We start from the raw sequence: 27,867 nt of genomic DNA, 5'->3' as shown, positions 1-27,867 counted from the left end.
ACTTAGTTCATGCTAGGTTTATTGACACCTTGTGTTTTTTGCAAAAAACATAATTTTCTTACCTTTAATTTCGAGCAGAGATAATGGACTGGTCCCGAGCACGATCCTCAGTTCCGAGCCTTGGCGAAAAACCTAGTCACAGTGTCCAATGGGTAAATGCTAACTTCCTATCCAAATAAATACTTAGGTGATAGAAACTAGCCTCCAAGATCTTAATTTCTACCAAACCGGGTAGTAGAAATTGTCCCGAGCGCCTAGGTTTGAACCCCCGAGCCTTACCAATTCTAGAAATAATTCTAAGACTAAAACGTCAGGCAGGTTGCGACTTAGCTTAGTGGGTCGCGACTTGCCCCCAAGTCAGAGACCAAGTACCCAAGCAAAAGGGGAAGTGGGTCGCGACTTGTTTTAGTGGGTCGCGATGCGCCCCCATCTCAGAAAGCATCCCATGCCAAAGTGGCCACACGTGCCGCGGCACCCCAGAGCTGGGTCGCGGCGCGCCCCTTCGAGCCCAGAAATTCTGGGTTTTTCTCCATCTCCTTCCAGACAAAACTTATAGAATTCAAACCAAATATACCTCCCACTTCCAACTAAAACATAACAATGAGTGCATGACTCTAATCCCTAAATTCCAAGCATGTTATACAGCATAAACTTTATCAAAACCACCAGCATTTCACCAAGAAATCTTAATCAACACACTAAAATCCATACCCCAACTCAATAACAATTTTATCACCTAAATACCCAGAATTATACATGTTCTAAGCTGTACAACTACTCAACTTAAATTCCTTCCTATCAAGCTAAACTATTCAGCAAGTTAAATAACCAGAGCTTACCTCAACTATGGCTGAATCCCCACAAATTCCAACTTAGCTTCCCTATTTCCAAAGCCTCAATTCATCTACTTCCAGCTTCAATCCTAAGCTCCTCAGTCCTTAACTTTCTTCAACATCTCAAACTCAATCACCAAGAGAGAGAGAGAGAGAGAGAGAGAGAGGAGAGAAATCGTGAGAGAGATAAGAGAGAGCTTTCCTTCAGTTTCTACCTCTTTCTGCCTAGTCCCGAATGATTTCTGAGTATATCCCTTAGTTTCTAAGAAAAAGACCACTATGCCCTTCCTAATCATACCAATCCTTTAGCTATTCTCAGGGTAAAATAGTCATTTTCCCCCAGTTCCCACTAATTCCTCAAATGTTCCTAATATTTACCAATCAATCCCGTCATCCATTTAATTACCAATTATTTATTCAATATCTAATCATTCTCGATATATTCTCTAAATTCCCAAAATTACCCCTAGGCTCCCTTGAGCCGAGTATTAAATCCCGCTGTGACTATTTCGCTAATCCAATCACTAGGACCGTCTCGAGTCATACGCTACAAATATATCCACATAATAATGTGGTCTCAACAATTTATCACAAATAATCACATTTACGCCCTCAACGAGCCAAAATTACAAATATGCCGTTATAAGCTATAAAGGGCCCATATGCATATCTAGTACTCACAAACATGCATGTCACATTGTCATATAATCATATAATCATGCATGCCACATAATCATGCATTTAATTATTTAATCACACATATACCAATTATGCCTTCCCGACACGCTAATCAAGGTCCTTAAACCTTTTTAGTGATTTTAGGTCGTTATAGCGTTACATTGATATATATGGATGATGTCATGGTTGTCATCAACTCTAAACAAGCTATTCACACCTTAATTCTATATTTATCATTTTGCTTTCGATTAAAAGATCTTGGTGAACTAAAATTCTTTATTGGTCTTGAAATTTCTAGAAATGCTAAAGGTCTTTTTCAATCTCAAAGAGGATATGCCATACAAATATTAGATGAAACTGGGAACATTGACCAAAGCACTGCATCTACTCCCATGGAAGCTAACTTGAAGGTGTCAAATGAGGATGGGGTCCTCCTTGAAGATTGTACTTCATATTGCAGACTCGTTGGGAAACTCTTGTATCTTATCATCACTCAGCCCGACCCCTCATTTGCCATAAATCACCTTAGTCAATTACTCTTAGCCCCTCAGAAGCCTTATCTCCTTCCTGCTCAATGAGCTTTACATTACATCAAAATAACTCCTAGTCGTGGTCTCTTATATTTTAGTAACAACAACATCACTTCTCAGCTCCTTCCTTAGTCTTGGACCATGAGATATACATTACAAGTTTTCTGTAAAGTAGATTTGGCTGCTTGTCCTAATACTGGCACTCCATCACTGGCATCTGTGTATTCCGTAATGGTCTCTCATATCCTAAAATTCCATGAAAAAACACACCATTCCTTGTTCTTCCATTGAAGCCGAATATCGATCTATGGCTAATGCCACCACAAAACTCATGTGGCTGCTTTCCTTGCTGAATGAGCTCTATTTCCCCCAATCCAAGCCCACTCTCCTTTACTGTGACAACAAATTTGCTATTCACATCTCATCTAACCTAGTTTTCCATGAGAGGACCAAGCACATAAAAATTGGATGTCATCTTGTATGGGACAAAATCTCTAAAGGAATATTCAAAACTCTTCACGTTTCTAGCCACAACCAGCTAGCTACCATCCTTATCAAAGCTTTGCAGCCAAACTAGTTTCAACACCTTGTCTCCAAAATGGGTCTTCATTCTATATATGACCCCTCTTATGGGGGAGTCTTAGTTGTATAACTTATTTTTTTATTTATTTTCCGTTCGAGGAGTACTATCCTATCGTTTTGTTCTGTTATGGGACCCTTCCTTAATATAAAAGGAGTCCATTATTTCTCGGACTAACCAAGTGTGACTATTGTATAAAAACATAACTTTTTCTTCAATAATATTTTTTAGGGTTTATACATTTTTGGATCCTGTGTTTTGTCTCATTACCTGTTTGGACCCTGTATTTTGACAAATTACTTTTTGGACCCTATGTTTTGTAAAATGGTTCAAATATAAACACGATTTTGGTCAAAATTTTCTCAACTAAAATTACAATTAATTCACCAAACTAACAATTCAGAACAAAAATAAAATCATTGTGCTTAAAAACTGTATTGTTATATTCAATTTTTTCTTCATCAAAATTGAGTTTATGGGTCTATTTAACAGTTTTACAAAATATAGGATCCAACAATGAATTTTTTAAAATACAGGGTTCAATCAGGTATTTAGAAAAAACACAGGTAACAAAAAAGTATAAACATTTTTTTCCTTTTCTCATTTTCTTCTCATTACCTGTTTAGACCCTGTGTTTTGTCTCATTACCTGTTTGGACCTTGTATTTTGACAAATTACTTTTTGGACCATATGTTTTGTAAAATGGTTCAAATATAAACACGATTTTGGTCAAAGTTTTCTCCACTAAAATCACAATTAATTCACCAAACTAACAATTCAGAACAAAAATAAAACCATTGTGCTTAAAAACTGTATTGTTATATTCAATTTTTTCTTCATCAAAATTGAGTTTATGGATCTATTGAACAATTTTACAAAATATAGGATCCAAAAATGAGTTTTTTAAAATACAGGGTTCAATCAGGTATTTAGAAAAAACACAGGGTCCAAAAAAGTATAAACATTTTTTTTCCTTCTCTCGTTTTCTTCTCATTACTTGTTTGGACCTGTGTTTTGTCTCATTACCTGTTTGGACCCTGTATTTTGACAAATTACTTTTTGAACCCTATGTTTTGTAAAATGGTTCAAATATAAAAAGGATTTTGGTCAAAGTTTTCTCAACTAAAATTACAATTAATTCACCAAACTAACAATTCAAAACAAAAATAAAATCATTGTGCTTAAAAACTATATTGTTATATTCAATTTTTTCTTCATCAAAATTGAGTTTATGGGTCTATTGAATAATTTTACAAAATATGGGATCCAAAAATGAATTTGTTAAACTACAGGGTTCAATCAGGTTTTTAGAAAAAATATAGGGTTTAAAAAAGTATAAACATTTACTTTTTGAACCCTATGTTTTGTAAAATGGTTCAAATATAAATACAATTTTGGTCAAAGTTTTCTCAACTAAAATCACAATTAATTCACTAAACTAAAAATTCAGAACAAAAATAAAATCATTGTGCTTAAAATCTAGGAATGTAAATGGGCCGGGTCTGCCCCGCCCCGCTTCCGCCCCGCCCCGCCCCGCGAAAATTTTGCCCCGCCCCGCCCCGCCCCGATTAGTTTCTTGGAGCGGGGCGGGTCGCCCTGCCCCGCCCCGGCTTAATCGGGGCGGGTCTGCCCCGCCCCATTTGCCCCATTTAACTTTTTTTTTTTTTTAGAAACATTAAATTATAATTTTAGAATTTTCCCCAAGCCTAAATATTATTTTTTATTGTAATCTTTATATTTTACACTTGGTATCAACTACACCATCAAATAATATATATTTTTTTTTATTTTAACATTTACAAAATAAATACAAGAATAATGATGAATTATATAAAACATATTTTTCAATATTTAAAATTCTTTCTAGTCTATATAGAATTAAAAATATTCTAAACCACATATAAAATGTCAATTTTCCGTACTATGTATATAAGTAGCATGAGAGAATTGAGTTAGAGACTAAAAAAAAAAAAATTGAGGCGGGCCGGCCCCGCCCCGTTTAAATTCCTAGCGGGTCGGGGCTGCCCCGCCCCGCTTAAATTCATAGCGGGGCGGGTCGGGGCTGCCCCGCCCCGCTTAAATTCATAGCCCCGCCCCGAATTCCGCCCCGTTTTTACCGGGGCAAAGATGCCCCGTCGGGTCGGGGCCCCGCCTCGCCCCGCCCCGCCCCGCCCCGCCGCCCCATTTTGCCATCCTTATTAAAATCTGTATTGTTATATTCATTTTTTTTCTTTATCAAGATTGAGTTTATAGGACTATTGAACAATTTTACAAAATATAGGATCCAAAAATGAATTTTTTTAAATACAGGATTCAATTAAGTATTTAGAAAAAACAGAGGCTCCAACATTTTTTTTCCTTCTCTCGTTTTCTTCTTATGCTTTTGCCATTCTAATAGAGGACCCATTTACTAAAAATTTTTCTCTCGTTTTCTTCTCATGCTTTTGCCATTCTAATAGAGGACCCTCCCATTTACTAAAATTCTTCCTCCTTTTTAGAAAGGGACAAAAAACATGTACTTAAGAAACTGTAGAACCTGCCAACAGGTTATGGTGGTCAGGTAGTGAGCTTGATAGAGCACTCGTTGGCAGCTGCATTGTTCTTTTTATAGTAGTATTATTGCAGGCTAGTGATAATGTCAGTCACTATTTTACTGGTACCTTCTCAACTCACGTCTTCAGTGTTGCTTCAACTCAGGTGAATATGTGTGCTTAACATTTGCCCCTAGTTCATGAGATAGTTTCAATTATATTGAATGTACGACAATTACAGTACTCAAGGTACGAAATAAATCGTGCCTTGCTGACATGTGGAGCCTGGAGTTGATGGTTCGAGACAACTATCCAAGTTGCTCATGATTATTTCACGCTTAACTTGGTACCTTTTTTAAATTCCCATTTTTTTTATTGTTTGATTTGTAGTGATGGACATTGAGATTATCTTTTGATTTTCTTATTTATTCTCTCTTCCTTTTCCCTAAGAATTTTTCTCCCTTATTAGTTTTCGTTTATCAAAGGTTTCACCCAAAAATTGCTTCTTTTTATTGTTTTCTTTCCTAGTTTGAGTCGTATACCTTCATCTTTCGAGCAACTATGGTGTCTGCTGTTGGTTTCTAGATGTCTTTCTTGCTAGAGTTTTTATGATTTTTTCCTTTATCTACTCTAGCGATAGCCTTGGGCTTTTGTTAAAGTAAACCACACAGGTATAGAAAAATCATGTGTTCTTGTGTTCCCATTGATGTTTTCTCCAGTTTCGATTCCTCTTCGAGTTTAGATAGTGAAGTCGAAGAGATATTGAGGAAGTACACTCTTGTGGCTCCTCTTCTTGCTGTCTTTTTGAGCACTACTCTTTATGTGATTTTTTTTCAACAATAATTTAATTTTTAAAGTATTAATGAATTATGTTTTTTTAATTAATTAAAAATGGTTTTAGGTTATTGTTTTTTTAATTAAAAATATTTTCTTTTTAAAATATAATTTTAATAATTTTTATTTTAAATTACTGTAGCAAGGACACAACAAAACACAAACTTTTAGTATTGTTGCTGTAAGAAAAATGGACACATAGGTACTACAAAGCACAAATATTGTGTATTTTATCGTAATTTACTCTATATAATCCATACCAAATACAAGGTAAGAATGAGTAAGGAACATCATATACAAGGCCAGAATGAGCAAGGAACATCATATATATATACAAAGCTTCTCTTGTAGTTTCAAGAATTATCTACAATTGAGAAAGATCAATGGTTTTCAGCATAAAACAACCTGTCCTATAACACATAACAAAACTATTTCCTTGTAGTTGAATGTTACACTAATTCGTTCTAATTGACCAATTCCGCACTTAAGTATACTTTTTGGTAATATATGTAAAAAAATTTACTAAGTAAATTGAGCGGTGAAGATCGATTCAATATACTAGAGAACATAATGGTGACATTCACCATATCTATCGCCTGTATAAATGGGAGAAACATAACATGAAAATATTACCAAACAAGTCATTCTATATGAAATATTTTTGTTGTAGCTAGCGTCGGATATTCATGAATCATGCTGAGGGTTTTTCCCTTTCCAGGGTTTGAGTATCTGAAATGAACATAGCAAACTTGAGTCGACATTCATAAGGGCGCCTGCATTGTTGAACTCTCCACAATAGTTGGGTGCTGAGAATATTGTCACCAGCTGCCTGTCTGCGAAGAATTCGTATCCGTCTTCAACCACCTGCCAATTTAAACACATATACACAATCACAAGTACTTTCTTAATTAGCTTTAGTGACCTAATTTAATTCCACAACTCCCTCTTGAGGTGGTGAGGTGGAAGCCTATATAAGCTATCTTTCCTATTCTTTGTTTTCTCAAATTTTCTCATTCTCTCACAATTTGTGTATTTATTATATTTATATATAACTCCTATTGTATATTTATTGTATTTAACTCCTATTGTATATACTTTATAAAACGTTTTTTTTTTGTATTTACTGTATTCTTTTTCATATTGTATATTAGTAGTAAAATAAGAGAATTATAACGTTTTTATATTTATTCTATTTTTTTCTAGTTAAATTTAGTTCTCATTATTATACAAATGTGTTTTATGTATCCTTGTAATATTATATCAGATGTTCCAGATTTAAAATTTTTGTATTGGTTATTAGAATGATTCTTATTTAAAAAAAAAATAGAATGATTCATTTATATAAAGAGGATTAGTTTAGGAAAATTAATAATTGATAATGAAAATACATTTTATGAGAAATACAAAGATTTTTCTTTTTCACTCTACAACTAAAACAAATATACATAAAATAAATATACATATAATTTGAGAAGTTTTCATTTTCTCTCTCATATTAATTAATACCCTCCCAAATTATAATAATTTGAGAGGCCTTCAAGAAGGAGAAAAGGAATTAATACTTCTTATTTAATGCAAATTACTTATATTTTGCGCTGTAATACATATTAATTGCTTCGATCGATCAAGGTGGCTAAAGCTTTCCATCATTCAAAATCACCAGCTTTAAACTCTGCTTGCATATATGAAAATAAATTTGTTCTTTTCAATTTCCTGTATCTTCTGTGTCCTACCAATTATTTTAAGACACTTCATTCATTTATTTAACATATATTTAAATTGATTTATATATTTCTCTCTTTTCAATTATATTAATACTATAAATTAATGAGGTGTCTTAAAATAATTAGTAGTCTTAAAATAATTGGTGGGACATGAAAGACTGAAAATTGGGGACAGCACAAATTTTTCCTACATATATCACCCTTACAAAATACTAATTAAATTTAAACTTAGGTAAACAGTACAGTTATTATTATTATTATTAGGGTTGAATTTAACTCTATATTATTAAAGAAAAGAAAAGAAGAGAAAAGAAAAAGGATTATATATAATTAACTAACCTGGTGAGCCCGGCAAATGAGATCAAGCTCTTGCTTCTTCAAGAAATCGGCCACTTTGTCGGCCCCAAAGGTGTAGGACACACCCCTATCGTTCTCACCCCACCCTTTGATATCCCTATCAGGATCAGCCCAAAGAAGGTCACAAAGGAGCCCTTGATCCGGGACGTCTATCGGCCTCTCAATGGCTCTGATTTGATCCAAACTATCAAGATCCGGCGAGAGGCCGCCATGCATGCAGAGAATCTTGTCGTCCACGACGGCGGCCACGGGTAAGCAGTTGAAGCAATCGGTGTACATTTTCCATAAGCGGACGCTGAACCGACGCTTGCACTCGTCATAGAATCCGTAGATTCTGTTGATAGAAGCGCACTCGTGGTTCCCTCTCAACAAGAACAACTTGTCCGGAAATTTGACCTTGTAAGCCAGCAAGAGACATATTGTCTCTATGCTCTGTTTCCCTCTGTCCACGTAGTCTCCTAGGAACACGTAATTGGAGTCTGGTGGGAACCCTCCGTACTCAAATAGCCGTAGGAGATCTGGATATTGGCCGTGTGTGTCTCCTAATTAAAAAATACAGTATATATATATATGGACCAATTAATGTCGGTCGGCCTTTTATATATATATAAATAAAGATGGCACATAAAAATAAATAAAATTTTGAACCTACCGCAAATGTTGATCGGAGCTTCTAATTGGAGAAGTACAGGCTGGCTGAGGAAGACCTCTTTGGCTTTGATGCAAAGCTGTCTGATTTCGGACTCGATCAGCTGAATCCGTTTCCCTCTATTCTTCCTTCCTTCCAATAATCTTTCTATCAACCCATCCAATCCTTCCATAGATCCCCCACCCCTACCCCCACCCCCACCCCAGATTATGACCTCTTTTCCTCCTCTCTTTGTATATATAACAAATCAAAGCTTTAAGAGATATAGCCAGTAAAGGTGAAAAAATGCAGAAATGAAAGACATGAGAGAGAAATAATGGATATAATTTAGCTTCTCTCCGTAAAAGAAGGAAAAAAAGAAAATATTTTGCAAGCAATGGTTGAAATTTAGTTTTTCTGCAGAAGGGATGGTGACACTCTTTTTTTATTTTTTATTTTTTTTAATTCTAATCAAATAACTTAGTTTTATTTTCCTTTTTTTTTTGTTAGAAACTTTCCAGCTAATTAATAAGAGAGAATTACTCACACCACTAATCTCTTCCTGACTTACTTGACCTATTATGCGTATACAATTGCCTTTTAAATTCTTTCATTTTTCATTTTTAATACCCTATATTTCATTAGCAATGTTTATTTACTTTCATTCATTTTTTACGAAAGCAATTATACGACGTTTCCTTGATCTTTTTGTCTAATACTCATTGTAGGACGCGTTATAGAGAAATTAGACTCTATACCTAGTATTAGAAAGCCTATTTAACTTTTACCCATATTCTAAATGTTTATTTTTATACCCAGTTTTTTAACAAACTGCCTATTATACCCTTGCCCATGTTTTTCTCTTTGTTATTGCTGTGATTGTCGATGGTGATGATAAAAACATAGGAGGCGGTGTTTGGGCAAGAGAGCCCGAGCGTGGTCTTGGCGTGGACAACAACGACAAAGTATCTCCGGTCAGGTAGAGGTTGATCTCGGCATCATATCGATGCATGGAGGACTAACATAATTGGGGATAAGGGTCGGATTGTTGTAGCCAAATAATGCGTTAATTTGCAGGAGCCTTTTTAGATTGGTCTTAACCCCACCAAGATGGGTTTGCGAGCAGTCACTTCAAATTGCCAAAAGCTTGAACGATTGGCTCTTTGTTGCAGTGGCTTTGTTGGTGATGTAGAAATTTCCTGCATTGCTACAAATGTGTAGCGCTAAAGAAGCAATGGTTTGAAGGATGCCGATCGGATATCGGGATCGAAACACTTGCTTAGGGTTGCTCCATTTTGGCTAAGATTAATGTGAAGAAGTGCATAGGAATGAGTGGTGGGATTGCAGATGGGATTACAGAATAGTCGTGGGAACGAGGGGGTTCATTGATGGTTAATTGGGATGATGGTGGGATCCTAGTGTTAGTCACATTGGGACTCAAGAAATGAGAATGGAGCTTCATCAGAAAGTTTGTTAAGGAACAAATGCTTCTACTGCAGCTTCAAGTAATAGTAATGCCCATTGACATTGTTTAGAGCAATAATTGGTTTTTTCTCGACACATTTATAAATTTAGTGCAATGTGCCTTCAGCACATATCCAACTCATTAGAATAGTTCCAAGAGAAACTTATGATCATTTAGTTTGAAGAGATTGAAAAATTGCCATCTTCCAAATTATTATTTATCTATTTATTTTCTTTTAGATAAAGCATTATTCTTTTGTGTACTATTACTATTCATGGCTTAGTTGATTTGTGTCTATGATTTGGGTTCTTAGTGCAGTTGAATTGAGTTATCTGTGCATTTTGTTTTGCTTGCTTGATGGTACATCATGTGTCATTTAGATCTTTGTAACTTTTTGACTGAATCTGTGCTGCACTTGATGATGAAGTTGAATGAATGTTACTCAATTTCTATATTCTTATATTGATGGAATGTGATTGTGAAATCAGGACTGACAATGTTTGATCTAATCGAATTGCATTTCCAACTATGCAGAGATTGATATTATTGATTTCTGAGTAATGATAAAGAAAGAATTTATATTATGGGAATATGACTTTTAAAATCAGGGGAGTAAAGGTTATTTTTTGTTAATTTTATATTCACTTGTGAATGTTTGAGATTACTTGTTCTTTGATATATTTAATCTTGTTTTTATTGCAGAGTTTTCACGTTATTTTTATTTATTTATTTACTAAATGGTATCTAATATTTTTATAAAGCGGATATTATTAGCTAAAAAGTTTGTTTTAACTCATGATTTACATTTTAATTGCTGTGGTTTTTAGAAATTTTATCTGAAATAACACTTCATCTGTTACATTTGATAGTGTTGTTATTAATTAATGTTAGATCACCGTAATCAATTTGATTTTTTTTAACATTTCCATTTTTATTGTTTCTTCCCAAAAAATAATAATAATTGAGAGTATGGACGTAAGGGCACCTAAACTAGGTATGAAGTACAAGCTAGAGGAATGCCTATGACTTACTCAAATAAAAAAAAAAAAATTAATGCAAGACCCCCAAAAATGGCATATAGGCACTAGATACATGCATAGGCGCATGAGGGCACTATCCATTAGGGACATAGAGGTACCCACATAACTTACTTAATAAACAATTTACATTTATAAATGTAAACCATACTATTCCAGGCCTTTTTTGGCCTACCGTCGACATCAATAATAAGCGACACATGACGACATATACGACATATCTCCCAAGAGGTCCTCAGAGGTGGACTACCTTGCCGAAGAGTTATTGGTGCATGAACTACTAGACATCTGAAGAAGGGTCTCAGGACCCTCCGTGGGTCCCTAAAACATAACTCGTTGGGAGGTCCCCTCAGTTCCAAGGATAAAGCTCTCACGTCAACTTTTCGGAGTTGTGAGGCACATACAATATGGCAACTCGATGTCGCTTTAGCGTTGCGGCGCCTCTTATTACGCACTGCGGCGAGCAGACGCTATGTAAAACTCTCCTTACTCGAGCGTCGCGACTCTGAAATAGTTGTGCTGCAGCGCGTAAGAAAACATTAATCCATAAATTATTTTAAGCCAATTAAATCTTATGATTTAAATTTTAAACCACTTAAGAATTCTGGTTTAAATTTTAAGGTTAGTTGTTTAAATTTTAAGTCCTATGGTTTAAATTTTACAGAATTTTAGTTTATATTTTAAACGTTATGCTATATAGTTTAAAATTATAGTCCAAAGAGACTTGGTTTATATTTTAAGCCTAGTGGATTAAATTTTAAGCCATTTAATCCTTATGGTTTAAATTTTAAGCGTAGTGATTAAAATTTTATACCTTGTGGTTTAAATTATTAAAAATTTTGGTTTAGATTTTAGACATTATGCTATATAGATTAAAATTATAGTTTAAAGAGACTTGGTTTATAATTTAAGCCTATAGGTTTAAATTTGATGCCATTAAGCCTTGTGGTTTAAATTATAAGCCATTTAAGACTTGTGGTTTAAATTTTAAGTCTAGCGGTTTAAATTTATGTCTTGTGGTTTAAATTTAAAACCTTATGGTTTAAATTTTTAAAGATTTTGGCTAGATAGATTAAAATTATAGTTTAAAGAGACTTGGTTAATAATTTAAGCCTAAATGATTAAATTTTAAACCTTGTGGTTTAAATTTTATGACATTTAAGTCGTGTGGTTCAATTTTTAAGCCATTTAAGGCTTGTGGTTTAAATTTTTAAAAATTTTGGTTTAGATTTTAGATATTATGCTCTATAGATTAAAATTATAGTTTAAAAAGACTTGGTTTATAATTTAAGCCGAAAGGATTACATTTTACACCTCGTGGTTTAAATTTGATGTCATTTAAGTCTTGTGGTTCAAATTTTAAGTCATTTAAGACTTGTGGTTTAAATTTTAAGCCTAATGGTTTAAATTTTATAAGTTTGGAGGAAAAAATATATTCTTTATTGATATTAAAACTGAGAATATACATAGGTATTAATAGAATACATAGTTGACTAATAGCTAGGGAAAATCAGCACTATACAGGGAAGGAAATAGTTGTACAATCTATTCCTAGAGAGTTTCTAAAGAATAGAAGAAGATAATCTCTAATTAATTCACATTTTTCTATATTCCCCCTCAAGTTGGATTGAAGATATCAATCAATCCCAACTAGCTAATACAAGATTCAAAACTTGGTTTGAACAATCCCTTCGTAAAAATGTCAGATCCTACCTCAAGCTTTTCCTTGATGAAATGACGATCAATCTCCACATGCTTTGTTCGATCATGTTGGACGGGATTATTAGCAATATTGATGGAAGCCTTGTTATCGCAATAAAGTTTCATTGGAAGCTCAATAGGTAGCTTTAGTTCCTTCATAATTCGCTGCAGCCAAATCACCTCACATAGTCCGTTTGCTATTGCTCTGAATTCAGCCTCAGCACTACTCCAAGCAACAACACTTTGTTTCTGGCTTCGCCATATAACCAAATTTCCCCACACATAAGAACAATAACCAGAAGTTGACCTTCTATCTGTTACAAACCCAGCCCAATCTGTGTCAGTATACGCTTCAATAGCTCGACAACTACTCTTCTGGAGTATAAGGCATGTATCGGTGATCCTTTGAGGTACCGAAGAATCCTGTAAAATGCATCAATGTGAACCTTCTTGGGAGAATGCATAAATTGGCTCACCAATCCTATGGCAAAAGAAATGTCAGGCCTAGTATGGGATAAGTATATCAGTCTCCCAACCAACTTTTGATATCGGGCTATATCAACTCCTTCTTCCTCACCATTACCTAGTTTCACATTGGGATCAACTGGTGTGTCAATAGGTCAGCACCCACTCATCCCGGTGTCTTTGAGTAGGTCGAGAATGTACTTCCTTTGACTAACTGCTATTCCTTCCTTTGACCGGGCAATTTCCATTCCCAAAAAATATTTAAGACTCCCAAGGTCTTTAATTTCAAACTCATTTTCCAAGCACTTCTTTAATCTGTTCATCTCTTTTACATCATCTTCAGTTAGGATTATGTCGTGAACGTACACAATGAGAATAACAATTTTTCCTTCATCATTCCTTCTAAAAAATAAAGTGTGACTAGTTTATCCTTGAGTGTACCCTTGCTTCTTTATTGATTTTATGAACCTTTCGAACCAATAATGTGGTGACTGCTTCAACCCAGAGAGACTTCTGTAATTTGTAGACTTTGGATCCAGAATTTTCCTCGAAAGCAAGAGGGGCATCCATGTATACCTCTTCTTTGAGGTTTCTATTCAAGAACGCATTCTTAACATCCAATTGTTGCAGTTGCCACTCCAAGTTTACAACAATGGAGAGCAATACTTGGATAGTATTAAGTTTTCCTACTGGGGAAAATGTCTCTGAATAGTCAATACAATATGTTTGAGTGAACCCCTTGGCAACTAGTCTCGCGTTGTACCTTTCCAGAGTTCCATCATACTTGAATTTTACTGTGAAGACCCATTTGCAACCCACTGTTTTCTTTTCCTTTGGTAACTCCATCACTTCCCACATCTGATACCTTTCCAGAGATCGCATCTCCTCTAGGACAACTTCTTTCCATTTTGGAACTTGTAAAGCATCTCTAATACTCTTTGGAATTTCCACATTAGTTAGTTGAGTAATGAAAGCATGAAAATAAGGAGACAAATTTTTCTAGGAAACAAAATTGGACAATGGATACAAAGGATGCCTAGTGCATTCACTTGTTCCTTTTTGAAGGGCAATAGGAATATCTAGATCATACATAGTAGCATTTTCAAGAATGGAATCAGAACCTGAGTTTTCTGGATCTGGACTTGGGGTCTCTTCATGGCTTTGCTGAAGTGTTTCAGACAATACTCTAGACTTTGGTTCCCTTCGTGTAAAAAATCTGCCAAGCCTGTTTGTAGTGTTATTTTTCGGTTCAATCGGGACTAATATATATTGGAGCCATGTTTTCACTATTTAAAAGAAACATTTTCATGATAATTCATCCCTTTTTCAATTTCAAGCACATCAGTATTTTTTATTAATTCATTTTCTCCAACCTGGTTTTCATTATTACCTTGATAAAGATTTTGATGTTAAAAAAAGGTAGTAGAATCAGAGCTTGGATTAATGTTTCCCACAAAGTCTGAAAAAGGAAGAATTGATTCTTTAGAGAAATAAAATAAATCATCATAATTTTGAAAGTGAAAATCTAGATTTTTTCCTCCCCCTCTAGCAGAATCTTCCTCTCTGTGCTCCCCTTGAAGATGAGACTTAAAATACAACTGTTGTTCAAGAAACTAAGCATCAAATGTCACAAAATGTTTTTTAGTTAAGGGATCATAGCACTTGTATCCTTTTTGTGTGGGAGAGTACCCTAAAAAAACACACTTCTTCCCTCTTGGGTCAGATTTTCCTTGATTTGAATCTTTGTTATGAATGAAAACAGTGCATCTGAAAATTTTAATAGGTAAAGAGTGTTGAAGTCTAGACTGTGGAAATTTTTTGAAGAACATAGTCACTGGTTTTTCAAAATTCAGTGTTTTGGAAGGCATCCTATTGATGAGATAGGTGGCTATTAGGATGGCATCACCCCATAAAATTTTGGGCACTATATGTGTAAACAACAATGCTCTAGCTACCTCTAAAAGATGACGATTTTTCCTTTCAGCAATACCATTTTGTTGAGGGGTATCTACACAAGAGCTTTGTTGAAAAATACCATGAGTAGCAAAAAAATCTCCAAGAATTTGTGTATATATTCCCTACCATTGTCAATACGGAACACTTTAATTTTTGTGTCAAATTGAGTTGGTATCATGTTATAAAACATCTTAAAAATTCCTTCAACTTCATATTTTTATTTCATAAGATAAACCCAACTCATCCGTGTATGATCATCAATAAAAGTGACAAACCACCTCTTTCCTGTAGGAGTTAAATTTTTTGAAGGCCCCCAAATATCACTATTGTAACGCCCTGGATAGCCAAGACCGTTACACTGTGTGTTTATAAAAGTGTTAGACTTGCTAATCAAGTCATTTAATTAAAATGTGTTACTAAAACTATAGTGGAACTAGGGTTAAAATATTTTGGTCTCAAAAGCCACACTTCTTTTAAATAAACATTTTCTGTTTACACGGGATCCCAAAAATAACAAGATTAGAATCATTTACAAAGATTCAAGATTTAAATACAATAATTAGCCACTCTAAGGCAAAACAGACTGTTAGGCATTCCTTGTCCTAATCCACTCCTCGACCATTGTGGCCGAATAGCTGACTATGTACATTCAGCCCCGCAGCCCTCCATCTCAGGATCGGTCCAACTTGCCTTTGCCTTTACCTGCACCACGTAGCACCCGTGAGCCAAGGCCCAACAAGAAAACACAATAACAGAGCATAAACAGTCAACAGACAATTCAATATCTCATATCACATAAACATGTTCTCAACAGTTTAAGCATCCATGATAACTAAGTATTCAACATACCAAACATATCATTTCATAACAATAATCAATTCACAAATGATAACTAGGTTTAGCACCCTTAGGCCGCACCCTCTGTTTATCCCACTGACTCCGGCCCGCTTAAACTGAGCTCAGTGAATATTAAGCTGTCCTTGGCTACCAGTGGCCAAGCCGCGCCCTATGCGCAAATGTTGTAAACGGCACCCTTAGGCCGTTTATCACATGTCCCATGGCATAATACCATCTTTGACATTATAAAGATATGGGGAGCACTTAGTCCCATCACAAACATATAACCAGGTGCAGTTTTCTTACCTTTAAATTCGCTAGCTTCGTTCACCTTGATCCTTGAGCACGATCCCTCTTGAGCCCTAGCGCACACCTAGTTACAAACATAGATTAGAATCATCACCAAACCTCAAGTCCAAAACCTAGCCTCAGGACCAATATCGAGCCCTCGGGAAGCCCCAATTCCACCAAACGGGGTGGTGGAATCGAACCCCGAACCCTCGGGCAAAAACCCTTGAAAATAACTCAAAAACTCCTTTCTGGAAATAGGGTAGCGCTACAGCGCTCTAAGGAGGGTGCTACAGCGCTACAAACAGAGCCCAAAATCATCCCAGGGTATATGGCCTAGTGCTACAGTGCCTAAAGGCTAGCGCTGTAGCGCTAGTCACAGAACAGCAAATGCTGTTTTTCCCTCCTTCAATTTTCCCCGAGCCAAACCTTACCAAAACTTCTCCAAACTTCAACCAAACTTAGAATCAAGCTTACTAACATGTCTAACTGATCCCAAGCATCCCAACCACATAAAATTTTAACACATGCACTCCCAATCTCAAAATTCACCATGGTTGAACATCAAACTCAGAAACTTCAACAAAACAACCAAAACCTCATAATTTAGAGCTATAATTTCATACCAACAATGGGGATTCGACCTTAAGTTAGCCTCTACACCTCCTTGGCTTACTCCTCCTCAAACCCTTAGCTTGAATTCCCTAGAATTCCCATCAAATTTATCTTAGACATCTTAGTTCAACATGAAAACCAGAAACTAAAGAAAACCTCAAAGTCTTACCTCAACTGATGAATAACCTCAGCTAGATTTCCCCAATCTAATCAAAACCTCAAGCTCACAATCTCAGCCTTAAGCTCCTTTGATTCTAGCCTCAAACCCCCAGATGAAAATGATGAAGAGGTCCCAAACCGACCTTGGAAATGCCCTGCTTTTCCTTCCCCTTTCTTTCCCTTCTTTTTCTTTCTTTTCTTTCCTTCAGACTTCTATTTCTTTCTACACGTTCCACTAAGTGTAAAGCCTCAGTTATACTTATCCTTTATAAGCCAAATGACCACAATACCCTCCCCTTTAATTCTAAATCTTTTAATCCACCTAGGGGCAATTTGGTCATTTCACCCAATTCCCGCTAATTCCTCGAGTGTCTCTAATATTTACCACTTACTTCCCGACACTTAGCTAGTCACCAATTGTATTCTTAAATGTCAAAATTAACCCCAATATATTCTCTAAATTCCCATTTATACCCCCAGGCTCGCCCCGAGCCGGGTATAAATCCCCGCCGTGACTTTTTTGCTAACCCACTCACCAGGATCGTCTCGAATCACAGATCACAAATATATCCACATAATAATGTGGTCTCAACAATTATCACATATATATACAGTTATGCCCTCAGTGGGCCAAAATCATGATTATGCCCTTCTAACCTAGTCAGGGCCCACATGCATACTAATACACATAGTCATGCATCTTAGATATTCAAATAGTCATATAACATACTTTTAATCATTAAATCACATATATTCCAATTATGCCCTCCCGCTACACTAATCAAGGCCCTTAAGCCTTATTAGTAAATTTGGGTCGTTACAACTATGAACGAGTGAAAACAATTTTGATGGTATATAAGAATGAGGAGAATAAGTAGAACGATGCATTTTTGCTAAAGTACAAATCTCACATTGAAATAAGGATGGATCTTTATTGAAAAATAAACTAGGATGTCCTAGACGAAAATGCCATAACATAATATTTGTCTTATTAGAACCAGAAATAACACCAAAACATTGAGAAGCTGAATTTTGAAGAAATCCATCATTAAAGTAATAAAGTCCACCACTTAGTCTAACATTGCCAATCATCTCCCCCAAGGCCAGATCCTAAAATTCACGGTGAAAAGGATAAAAATCATCATAATAATTTTGATCACGAGTTAATTTACTGACTGACAGTAAATTAGAAGACAACTTAGGGACATGTAACACATCCTTTAGTATTAAGGATGAAGAAATTTTTATGTCACCCATCCCTACAATGGCTGAAAAAGAACCATCAGCCGCTTTGATTTTTTTATTTCCTACACATGGATTACAGGAATGAAAGAGACGAGAAGAACTAGTCATGTGATCTGTAGCCCCATAGTCTATTACCCAAGGTTCCAAAGTATTAGATGAAAAGAACAACAAACTACCTTGATTGGCATAGGAACATGAAGGAGAACCTAAAAGTTGTGGAGAATTAAAGAGTTTTAAGAGATGCTCTATTTGCTCCGTGGTGAATAGAGATTGACTGGGATTCCTGGAGGTAGAATTGGGCTCTGCAAAAGTTTCAGAATTGGTGTTCAGTGTCTTGTTTCTTTCCTACCTCCTTTTTTAGCCCGGTTGCCAATTTGGTGGTTTACCATGGATTTTCCAGCATGTCTCCTTCGTGTGCCAATGGTGTTTGTAGTGATCACACTAAGGTTTCTTCCTTTTGTCAGATTCAGAATCATGACCTTTGTGACTAGAGTCGATCCCTCACGTTATGAAAATTGAGAGATAGCTCCTCCCATCACTCATTTGCGTCCTTCTTCCTATCGTACCTCATAAAATACTTCACGAATTGATGGAAGTGGACGCCGCCCTATGATCTGAATTTTGACATCATCAAACCCTATATTAATGCCTGCTAAGAACATATAAATTTTGTCAGTTTCCTCACGTTTCTTAAATCAAGCCAAATCTTTGGGATTTCCCCACTCATAATTGTAACAGAGGTTGAGTTCCTGCCACAGCGTCAGCATGTTGTTGTAGAATGTTGTGACATCCAAGTCGCCTTGTTTGGAGTTCCACAATCGTATCTTTAACTCAAAGGCTTAGGAATAGTTTTTCGCATCAGAATACGTCTCACGCACCGCTTCCCATATTTCTTTGGCAGACATAAAAAGATACAACATCCTAATGGATTCCTCCATAGAGTTAAGAAGAAAAGTGGTAATTAGAGAATTTTCTGATCTCCATCTCCGGAATGTAGTGTCAGATTCCTTTGGTTGAGTCTCCTCCCCTGTCACATAACCTAATTTTCCCCTACCATCAATAGCTAATTTCACAGATTGGGCCCATTCTAAGTAGTTCTTACCGTTTAACCTAACAATAGTGATTTGAATGGAAGCATTGGTGTTGAAATCAACAGTATTTATGGTGTTTTGGATGGTATGAGATGCGACTGTGGTAGGGGATGAAGGTGGAGTTTTGTCGGCTAAATTTTTGGACATGGTGGTCTGATTTCAGTAGACCCTAAACCTATAAGCTCTGATACCATAAAGTTTGGAGAAAAAAATATATTCTTTATTGATATTAAAACTGAGAATATACATAGGTATTTATAGAATACATAGTTGACTAATAGCTAGGGAAAATCATCACTATACATGGAAGGAAATAGCTGTACAATCTATTCCTAGAAAGTTTCTAAAAAAATATAAGAAGGTAATATCTAATTAATTCACATTTTTCTACAAATTTTAAGCCTAGTTGTTTAAATTTTAAGCCTTATGGTTTATATTTTAAACATTGTGGTATATATTTTTATAGATTTTGGTTTAGATTTTAGACATTATGCTATATAGATTAAAATTATAGTTTTAAAAGACTTAGTTTATAATTTAAGCCTAAATGATTAAATTTTAAAACCTTGTTAATTAAATTTTAAGCCTAGTGGTTTAAATTTTAAACCAAGTTGTTTACATATTAAACTTAGTAGTTTGAATTTTATGCCATTTAAGCTTAGTGATTTAAATTTTAAGCCTAATGGTTTAAATTTTAAGCCTAATGTTTACATTTTAAGCCTAGTGGTTACTTTAAAGTGTTTTGGTTAAAATTTAAACTTAGTGGTTTAAATTTTAAGCCATTTAAGCTTTGTTGTTTAAATTTTAAGCTAGTGGTTTAAATTTTAAGCATAGTAATTTTAATTTTAAGCTATTTAAATATTGTGGTTTAAATTTTAAGTGTCCTTGTTAAAATTTTAAATTTTAAGCATTGTGATTTAAATTTTAAGCCTAGTAGTTTAAATTTTAAAGTTTTTTGGTTAATATTTTAATCATTATTATATAATGTAAATTGACAAAGTGATTATTGAAGTACACTTGTTTGCATGCGCAAATATGCAGACAAGCCAAATTTGATTGGGATTGAGTTGTTGAATGAGCCATGGCACCTGGAGTGAGTCTAGACACTTCAAATAATCATTTGGGACAGTGGAGGCATAGTGGCAGTGAGGTGGTAGTGCTAGCTCAAAAAGAAAAAAAATGAGACGGAGACATTGAAAAAAGTAAGAGGGGTAGTTCGGTCACTCGCTCACTAAATATGGCTAAAAATCAATGAAATAAATTTTGTGTCTATTTGTAGTCACTGAATAATAAAACTGGGTATTTTTCAAGTTCTCCATTCTAGCTAAAAAATGACTTAGATGTTGTTGTGACCATTTTCATCACAGAAAAGACTAGGGATATATTAGTAATATTATTGAAAGTAAAATAGAAGCTTACATCACTTTTTTCAAATGATAGTTGGAATTCATTAACAAGTTAGCTTGTAGGAGGACATAATTTGTCAATGAGCAGTTAGGTCGATCAGGTCAAGACATGTTTGTGTTTATTTGTGCTCGCTTAGGTGTCTGGTCACTGGTAGTGCTTGTGTGACCTAGTCACGTGAGATTTTGGGAGGTTTTTTTTTTCTTTGGGTCTATTCCGATGACTTTTATTGCGACGACACTTATCGTCGTTTATAATCATTTAAAACCATGAAATAATAAGAATTTTTTTGGATTTCTTTTAAAATTATGGGTGACCTATTGTGATTACCAGTCATCACTATAAAACCCCAATTTTTGACGTGACACATTAGTGTGCAATTATTTTTACCCTCCGAAAAGTAATGTCCCAAATTTTCTAATAAGGCTTAGCGTCTTGATTAGCGTGCCGGGAGGGCATAAATGGATTAATATGTGAATTGAATTGAATATATATATATATACATGTGTGATTACGTGAAATATATGAGTTGTATGATAATATGAATATTTATGCATACTTATGTGCATTAAATGTGATTGTGGGCCCGCTTTGGTGAAAAATGACATTTTTGTAATTTTGGACCTGTTGAGGGTATAAATGTAAATTATATGTGCTTTGTGAGTGAGAACATATTATTATGTGGATATATTTGAGATATGTGGCACAAGACGATCCTAGTGAGCAATTTGGCAGAAAAATCACATCGGGGATTAATACCAGACTTGGGATGAGCCTAGGGGTATTTTAGTAATTTAGTGAGTTACCGGGGATACGAGAGTATGAATTATTATTGGGAGGAAAGTATTAGAGTTTGGAAGATTAGTGGGATTAATGGGGAATCTTAAGTGGAATTTGAGGTTTATCGTGAAATGTGGCAAAAGACTAACTTGCCCTTGAGGGCAAAAGAGAGCAAGGCATATGCAAAGAGGCATGAAACTATTTATAGGTCCAAATGACTTGCTTAACGAGTTAAGCATTATTTTTAACACACGGTATAATGGTTCTGACTATTCAGGGCGTTACAACTTGGTATCAGAGTTACCAAGGTTTATTAGCTCTTGAAGATTGGCTGGGCATGTACATTTGCCACTAAAAGTAAGCTCGACTCAGGGTTTGGTAACTAATGATATGATTATGTGCTTAATTGTTTAAATGAAATATATATGCCTTATCTACATGCTTGATTAGGGTGCATGAGCTATACTAATAGAGCCTGGCCCTTGAATCCTAGGTGAATATGAGAATGTATGTTTGTTATACTATTGATGCTTGTGGAATGTCAAGTAGCATGATGTTTGTGAATGTTGTATAGTTGCTCGATTGTGAACTGTGGGGCAGTTGCGGAATTTGTTATCATTGGCTGATAAACTGAGTAATTGATTGCAATATACTTGGAGAGTTATGCCTCCAAGGCGATTAAACAAACTAGTTGGCGCTGAAATCCGGGATAGAAATGATAACCATGGTTAGGACCCTCTACCAGCTCTTGAGAACTGGCAGCAGATGTTTGCTGAAATGCAAGCCAGATCACAGAGATAGGTAGAAGAAAGCCGTCAGTTGAGACAGCAACAACTTCCAGCAGGGAGCACTGTGCCAGTAGTACCACCCGCTGCCCTAGTACAAGTTGTATAGTAGCACCTAGAAGTAACAAATAGAAGGGAACCATTATATGAGTTGTTCAGGAAGCATCACCCTCCTACTTTTGAGGGAGGGCCAGACCCACTGCGAGTTGAGTAGTGGATGAGTATGACCTCCTCCATCTGGGACTTTATGATGGTGGTAGGGCCAGGACCATTATAGGGTGGCCTGCACCACTTATATGTTTTGAGAAGATGCTTGTATTTGGTGGGAGGTTGTATCTCAGACCCGGAACGTTGTTGCATTGAGTTGGGATGAGTTCTGGGATTTGTTCAACAAGAAGTATTAAAACAACACAGTTCAAGCCACGGAGGTAGATAGTTAACCATGCTGGTTCAGGGCAACATGACTATGACTGTGTATGGCCTGAAGTTCGACAGGTTAGCCAAGTTCGCTTCCGACTTGGTGCCAATCGATGCTGCCAGGAGAGATAGGTTTGTTCGAGGATTAAACTCCATGATAACACAGGATGTTAGGATCACGTCAGTGCCTGGGGTTACTACATATGCTCAGGTATTTGAGTCTGGTACCTCCATTTACTAGGTTTGGTAGGGCGGAGGCCCTAGTGACCAGAAGAGGAAGACCCCTGACAGGTCTACTACTCCTGGTCTTGATAGGAGGGGTCGGGGTACTCAGAGTGGCCGCCAGGGCGGCAATGAGGCCTGGAGGAGTTATCCAATATGCACCAGGTGCAGGAGACACCATGTGGGAGAATTTCGTGCTAAGGCATGCTTCCTTTGTGGGGGAGTGGGACATTTTTGGAGAGATTTCCCGCAACTGAAGAGAGATGAACAGAAGAAGGTTGATAGTTTGGTGCCAGCACGAGTTTTCACATGACCCAGTTAGAGGCTGAGGCTAGTCCTCGGTAGTGACAGGTCAGATTTCTAGCGCTGGCTCTATTTACACTATATTGATTGATTTTGGTGCTACACATTTGTTTGTCTCTAGTAGAGTGGTTGATAGACCGTGTCGGCCTTATGATTTCTTTACTGAGGGGTTTGAGACCTTATTTCTTACTGGGGAACTAGTACTTTCTAGGAGATGGATTAGATCCTTGCCACTAGAGGTGGATGGCAGAGAGTTGTCAATAGACTTGATTAAGCTAGCTATGGAGGATTTCGATATGATTCTGGGCATGGATTGGTTGGCCAAGCATGTGGCAACCATAGATTGGTAAAGGAGGATGGTGACCTTTGAGCCTGAGGGAGATGACCCATTTTGTAACGCCCTAGTTAACTAAGACCATCACACTGTGTATTTTAAATAGTGCTTAACCCATTAAATGGGTCTTTATGCCATAAACGTGCATCTAAATGTAATTAATAGGCAGGGGTTAAAATCTTGGTCAAAAGGAATGAATATTTTATTAAAAACGTTAAACTGTACATGGGATCCCATAATAATGTTTACATAGTTGTTTACAATTCCAAAATGGTCATTACAACTCAAAAGTTACAATCCTCCGACCTAAGCGGCAAAAATAGGGTTTAACCCTAGTTCCTCTAAGAAACCTTGGTTGTGGTGGTCAAGTGACTACATATGTACACGTCACCACCTAATCTCTCCACTCTTGGCTAGGTAAGCTTTTCTTTTCCTTTACATGCACCACATAGCACCCGTGAGCCAAGGCTCAGCAAGAAAACTTATTAGTGCATGCATACAAGTACAAGTAAATGATTATAGAAGCATTCTGGTGCCCACATCCCTAATTAGATGACCATGGAGTCAACCTGGGGTCCTTTTCCCTAAATAGATGACCATGGATTCATCCTGGGGTCCTTTTCCCTAGCCATGTGACCATAAAGTCACCTTGGGCTTTTCGTCCTGGCTCTGAGAAACTAGCCATAGAACTAGTCAAGCACTTTAGTTTTCTACAACCATGGGGTCGGACGAGCGTGTAATGCTCTGTTGATTAGATCTAATCTTATTGACCAGCGTTTGACACAGTATTGCCGCTCTTGACTCATAAGTCAATGCTTTATGACCAGCGCTCAACGCTATTGCCGTTCTTGACTGATAAGTCAATGCCTTTCTCAAGTAAATAATGCAACCAAGCATTCATAATGCAACAGATATCCATATATATAGAGCACTCAACATGCTTCATCAATAATCATGTATGTCACATAATGGGTGCAATTTTCTTACATCAGGCTTGAGCGTAAAATAAATTAAGAATGACCCTTGAGCACGATTTTGACCTTGAGCCCTTAGCAGTAACCTAGTCATAACCAAATATGAAATCCCATCAATAATGAGTAAATAAGGGCTTCCGGACCAAGTCCTAGCCTCCGGGACCTTGAATTCTACCAAATCGGGTAGTAGATTCGATCCCGAGCCCTAAGGTTTGAAATCCAACCTTAAAATCCTATATTGGCTTAAGAGAACTAGGCAGGCCACGACCTTCTCCCAAGGGTCACGGTGCGCCTCCCAAACAGAAAGCCCCCTGTCTGGGTGCCAGTGGCGGGCCGTGACTTGCCCTTGAGGGTCGCGACGCGCTATCAAGATAGAGCCCCATCTAGGCTCTTGGGTTCGCTCAGGTCGCAATGCCCAAGAACACAGCCACGACTTCACCCTACGAACCTCGCACCCCTGCTTTTCCTTCAACCCAAACTCAACCAAAAACACTTCCAAACAATCCTATAATCATAACTAAAATCCAATACAACATTAACACAAAACCAACAGCAAAATCCAAGCTTTAAAGCGCTCAAAACACTACCAAAATACCCAATCCCAGAACCAAGCTTTCAAGCTTAAGAACAACATAAAAATAGAGAAATAACTTAAAAAATTCAAGCTTAGAATCATTACCTCAATCACTGAATTATCCCTTAGCTTTACCCAATCAAGAACCTAGCTCAAACTTAGCTTCAATTCTCTTAAACTCCAAGCCTTCCTGAAGAAAATCAAAGAGATAATGAGAGAGAGTGTGTCCAAGAGAAGAAAGAAGAGTGTGCCCTGTTCCTTTGGTTCATTCTACAACCTTCCCTTGGCTAAATGTATCTAACCCCTAAGGGGAAATGACCTGTATACCCCTAGGGCCAACCTTCTCTCTCAAACCCCTCAAGGGCAGTTTTTTCATTTGTTGTCTACCCCGTTAACCATAACTAACGTCTCGCAATTCCCATTACTCCCAATGTCCTCAAATAATTACCCATTACCCGCTCAATCTCGGTAATGTACTAAGTACCAAATTACCCCTGGGCTCCCCCCGAGCCCGATATTTGACTCTATTATGACTAAACTGCTAACTTGCTTCCTAGGATCGTCTCATGCCGAGTAGCTCAAATATGTCCACATAATAATGTGGTCTCACCCTTATATCACATACATGCACATAAATAAACAAATATGCCCTTAACGGGCCAAAATTATGAAAATGCCCTTCTTATAAGAAATGACCCCATATATATGCAAATACAACCATATAATAATAATACAACCCACATAATCATGCATATAATCATATAATAACATATTAAACCAATTATTTCCCCTTTGCCCCCCTAATCCAGGCACTAAGCTACATTAGGGAATTTGGGACGTTACACGTTTGTATTTGTGGGCGCTATGAACGAGCCTCGTATTTAGATGATCTCAACACTGAAGACTAGAGACCTATTGTAGGAAGATTACATAAGATTCCTAGTGAGCGTAGTGGATACCACCAGGGACGTGCTAGTTGGGCCGGCAGAGACCAGATTGGTCTATGAGTTCTTAGATGTATTTCCAAGGACCTAATGAGATTATCGTCGCAGCAGGAGATTGAGTTTGTTATAGAGGTTGCACCAGCGGAAGAACCAATATCCAGATCACCATACAGGATAGCTTCGACAGAGTTGAAGGTAAAATTACAAGAGTTACTGGATTTAAGATTCATTAGACCTAGCTTCTCACTGTGGGGTGCCCCAGTGTTGTCTATTAAGAAGAAAGATGGGACATTGAGGATGTGTATCGATTACAGGGAATTGAACAAGCTGACTATCGAGAACAAGTACCCGCTGCCAAGGATTGATGACCTGTTTGATCAGTTGTAGGGTAGGACAGTATTCTAAAAGATCAATCTTCGATTTGGTTATCACCAGTTGAGGATCAAAGATGAGGATATTATGAAGATGGCCTTTCGCACAAGATATGGACATTATGAGTTTCTGATCATGCAGTTTGGATTGACCATTGCCCCGACAGATTTTATGGATATGATAAACCGGGTGTTCAAGAACTACCTTGACAAGTTTATGATTGTCTTCATCGATGATATCCTAGTCTACTCTCAGACAGAGGCAGAACACAAGCAACATCTTCGATTGGTATTTCAGAGGTTGAGGGAGCACAGGTTGTATGCCAAGTTCAAGAAGTGTGAGTTCTGGTTACCTAAGGTGACCTTCCTTGGTCACATTGTTAGAAGAGATGGAATTAAAGTTGATCCGACTAAAATTGAGGCAGTGAGAGATTGGCTAAGGCCCAGAAGTGGCTTAGAGATTAGGAGTTTCCTTGGATTGACAGGATACTACTGACGCTTTTTAGAAGGGTTCTCAAGGATTGCTACACCACTGATAGAATTGACACACAAGAATAAGATGTTTGTATGGTGACAGATGTGAGAACAGTCTCCAAGAGTTGAAGCGACGATTGATTACAGCTCCAGTACCGAGTCTTCCACCAGATCAGGAGAAGTGTGTGGTTTATTGTGATGCGTCAAGGCAGGGGTTAGGTTGTGTCCTTATGCAGGCAGGGAAGGTGATTGCTTATGAATCATGACAATTGAAAGAATATGAACAGCGGTACCCTACACATGATTTCGAGTTAGCAGCAGTGGTCTTTGCATTGAAGATATGGCGACACTACCTTTATGGGGAGAAGAGTGAGATATACACGGACCACAAGAGCTTAAAGTATTTCTTTACCCAAAAGGATCTAAACATGAGACAAAGGTGTTGGCTGGAGTTGGTGAAAGATTATGATTGTAAGATTCTTTAACACTAGGGAAATCCAACGTGGTGGTAGATGCATTGAGTCGAAGAGGTCCGAGATAGTTATTCATTCTAAAGTAGATATCGAAAGAGTTGGCAGAAGATATGACTAGAGTAGGGATGGAGTTGGTGTTGGGTCGGGTAGCAACGTTACCTTACAGTCCACTCTCTTGGAGAGGATAAAGGAGGGTCAATTGAGTGATCCTTAGTTGATGTAGTACAGAGGGGACATCCTAGCTGGAGTGGCTAAGGA

General features: G+C 36.8%; 2 protein-coding genes across 2 annotated transcripts; one reads left to right on the top strand and one right to left on the bottom strand.

The window, feature by feature from the left end:
* The first annotated feature begins 1,681 nt into the window (after positions 1 to 1,681).
* On the top strand, positions 1,682 to 2,089 carry LOC133779233 (uncharacterized mitochondrial protein AtMg00810-like). Its single transcript, XM_062219220.1, has one exon. The coding sequence runs from the start codon at positions 1,682 to 1,684 to the stop codon at positions 2,087 to 2,089; it is 408 nt and encodes a 135-aa protein (XP_062075204.1).
* A 4,205-nt stretch (positions 2,090 to 6,294) lies between these two features.
* LOC133777453 (serine/threonine-protein phosphatase PP1-like) lies at positions 6,295 to 9,170 on the bottom strand. The gene is made up of 3 exons (XM_062217049.1): positions 8,720 to 9,170; positions 8,050 to 8,609; positions 6,295 to 6,850 (listed from the first exon to the last, which is right to left on the bottom strand). Exons 1-3 carry the CDS (start codon positions 8,886 to 8,888, stop codon positions 6,671 to 6,673), a joined length of 909 nt encoding a protein of 302 aa, XP_062073033.1. The 5' UTR covers positions 8,889 to 9,170; the 3' UTR covers positions 6,295 to 6,670.
* Between the last annotated feature and the right edge of the window lie 18,697 nt (positions 9,171 to 27,867).

The sequence above is a fragment of the Humulus lupulus genome, chromosome 5 (assembly GCF_963169125.1).
Source record: "Humulus lupulus chromosome 5, drHumLupu1.1, whole genome shotgun sequence".
Lineage (NCBI taxonomy): Eukaryota > Viridiplantae > Streptophyta > Magnoliopsida > Rosales > Cannabaceae > Humulus > Humulus lupulus.
Note: the sequence above shows the minus strand (reverse complement) of the source record. Positions and strands in the feature narration are given on the sequence as shown.

What these genes read in the sequence shown, in the direction of transcription:
- LOC133779233 (XM_062219220.1), top strand. Translation starts at nt 1,682, where the DNA reads ATGGATGATGTCATGGTTGTCATCAACTCTAAACAAGCTATTCACACC.
- LOC133777453 (XM_062217049.1), bottom strand. Translation starts at nt 8,888, where the DNA reads ATGGAAGGATTGGATGGGTTGATAGAAAGATTATTGGAAGGAAGGAAG. An exon ending in AGCTCCGATCAACATTTGCG is followed by an intron (nt 8,610 to 8,719) that starts GTAGGTTCAAAA and finishes TTTTTTAATTAG; the next exon opens with GAGACACACACGGCCAATAT. An exon ending in TCATTTGCCGGGCTCACCAG is followed by an intron (nt 6,851 to 8,049) that starts GTTAGTTAATTA and finishes TTAAATTGGCAG; the next exon opens with GTGGTTGAAGACGGATACGA.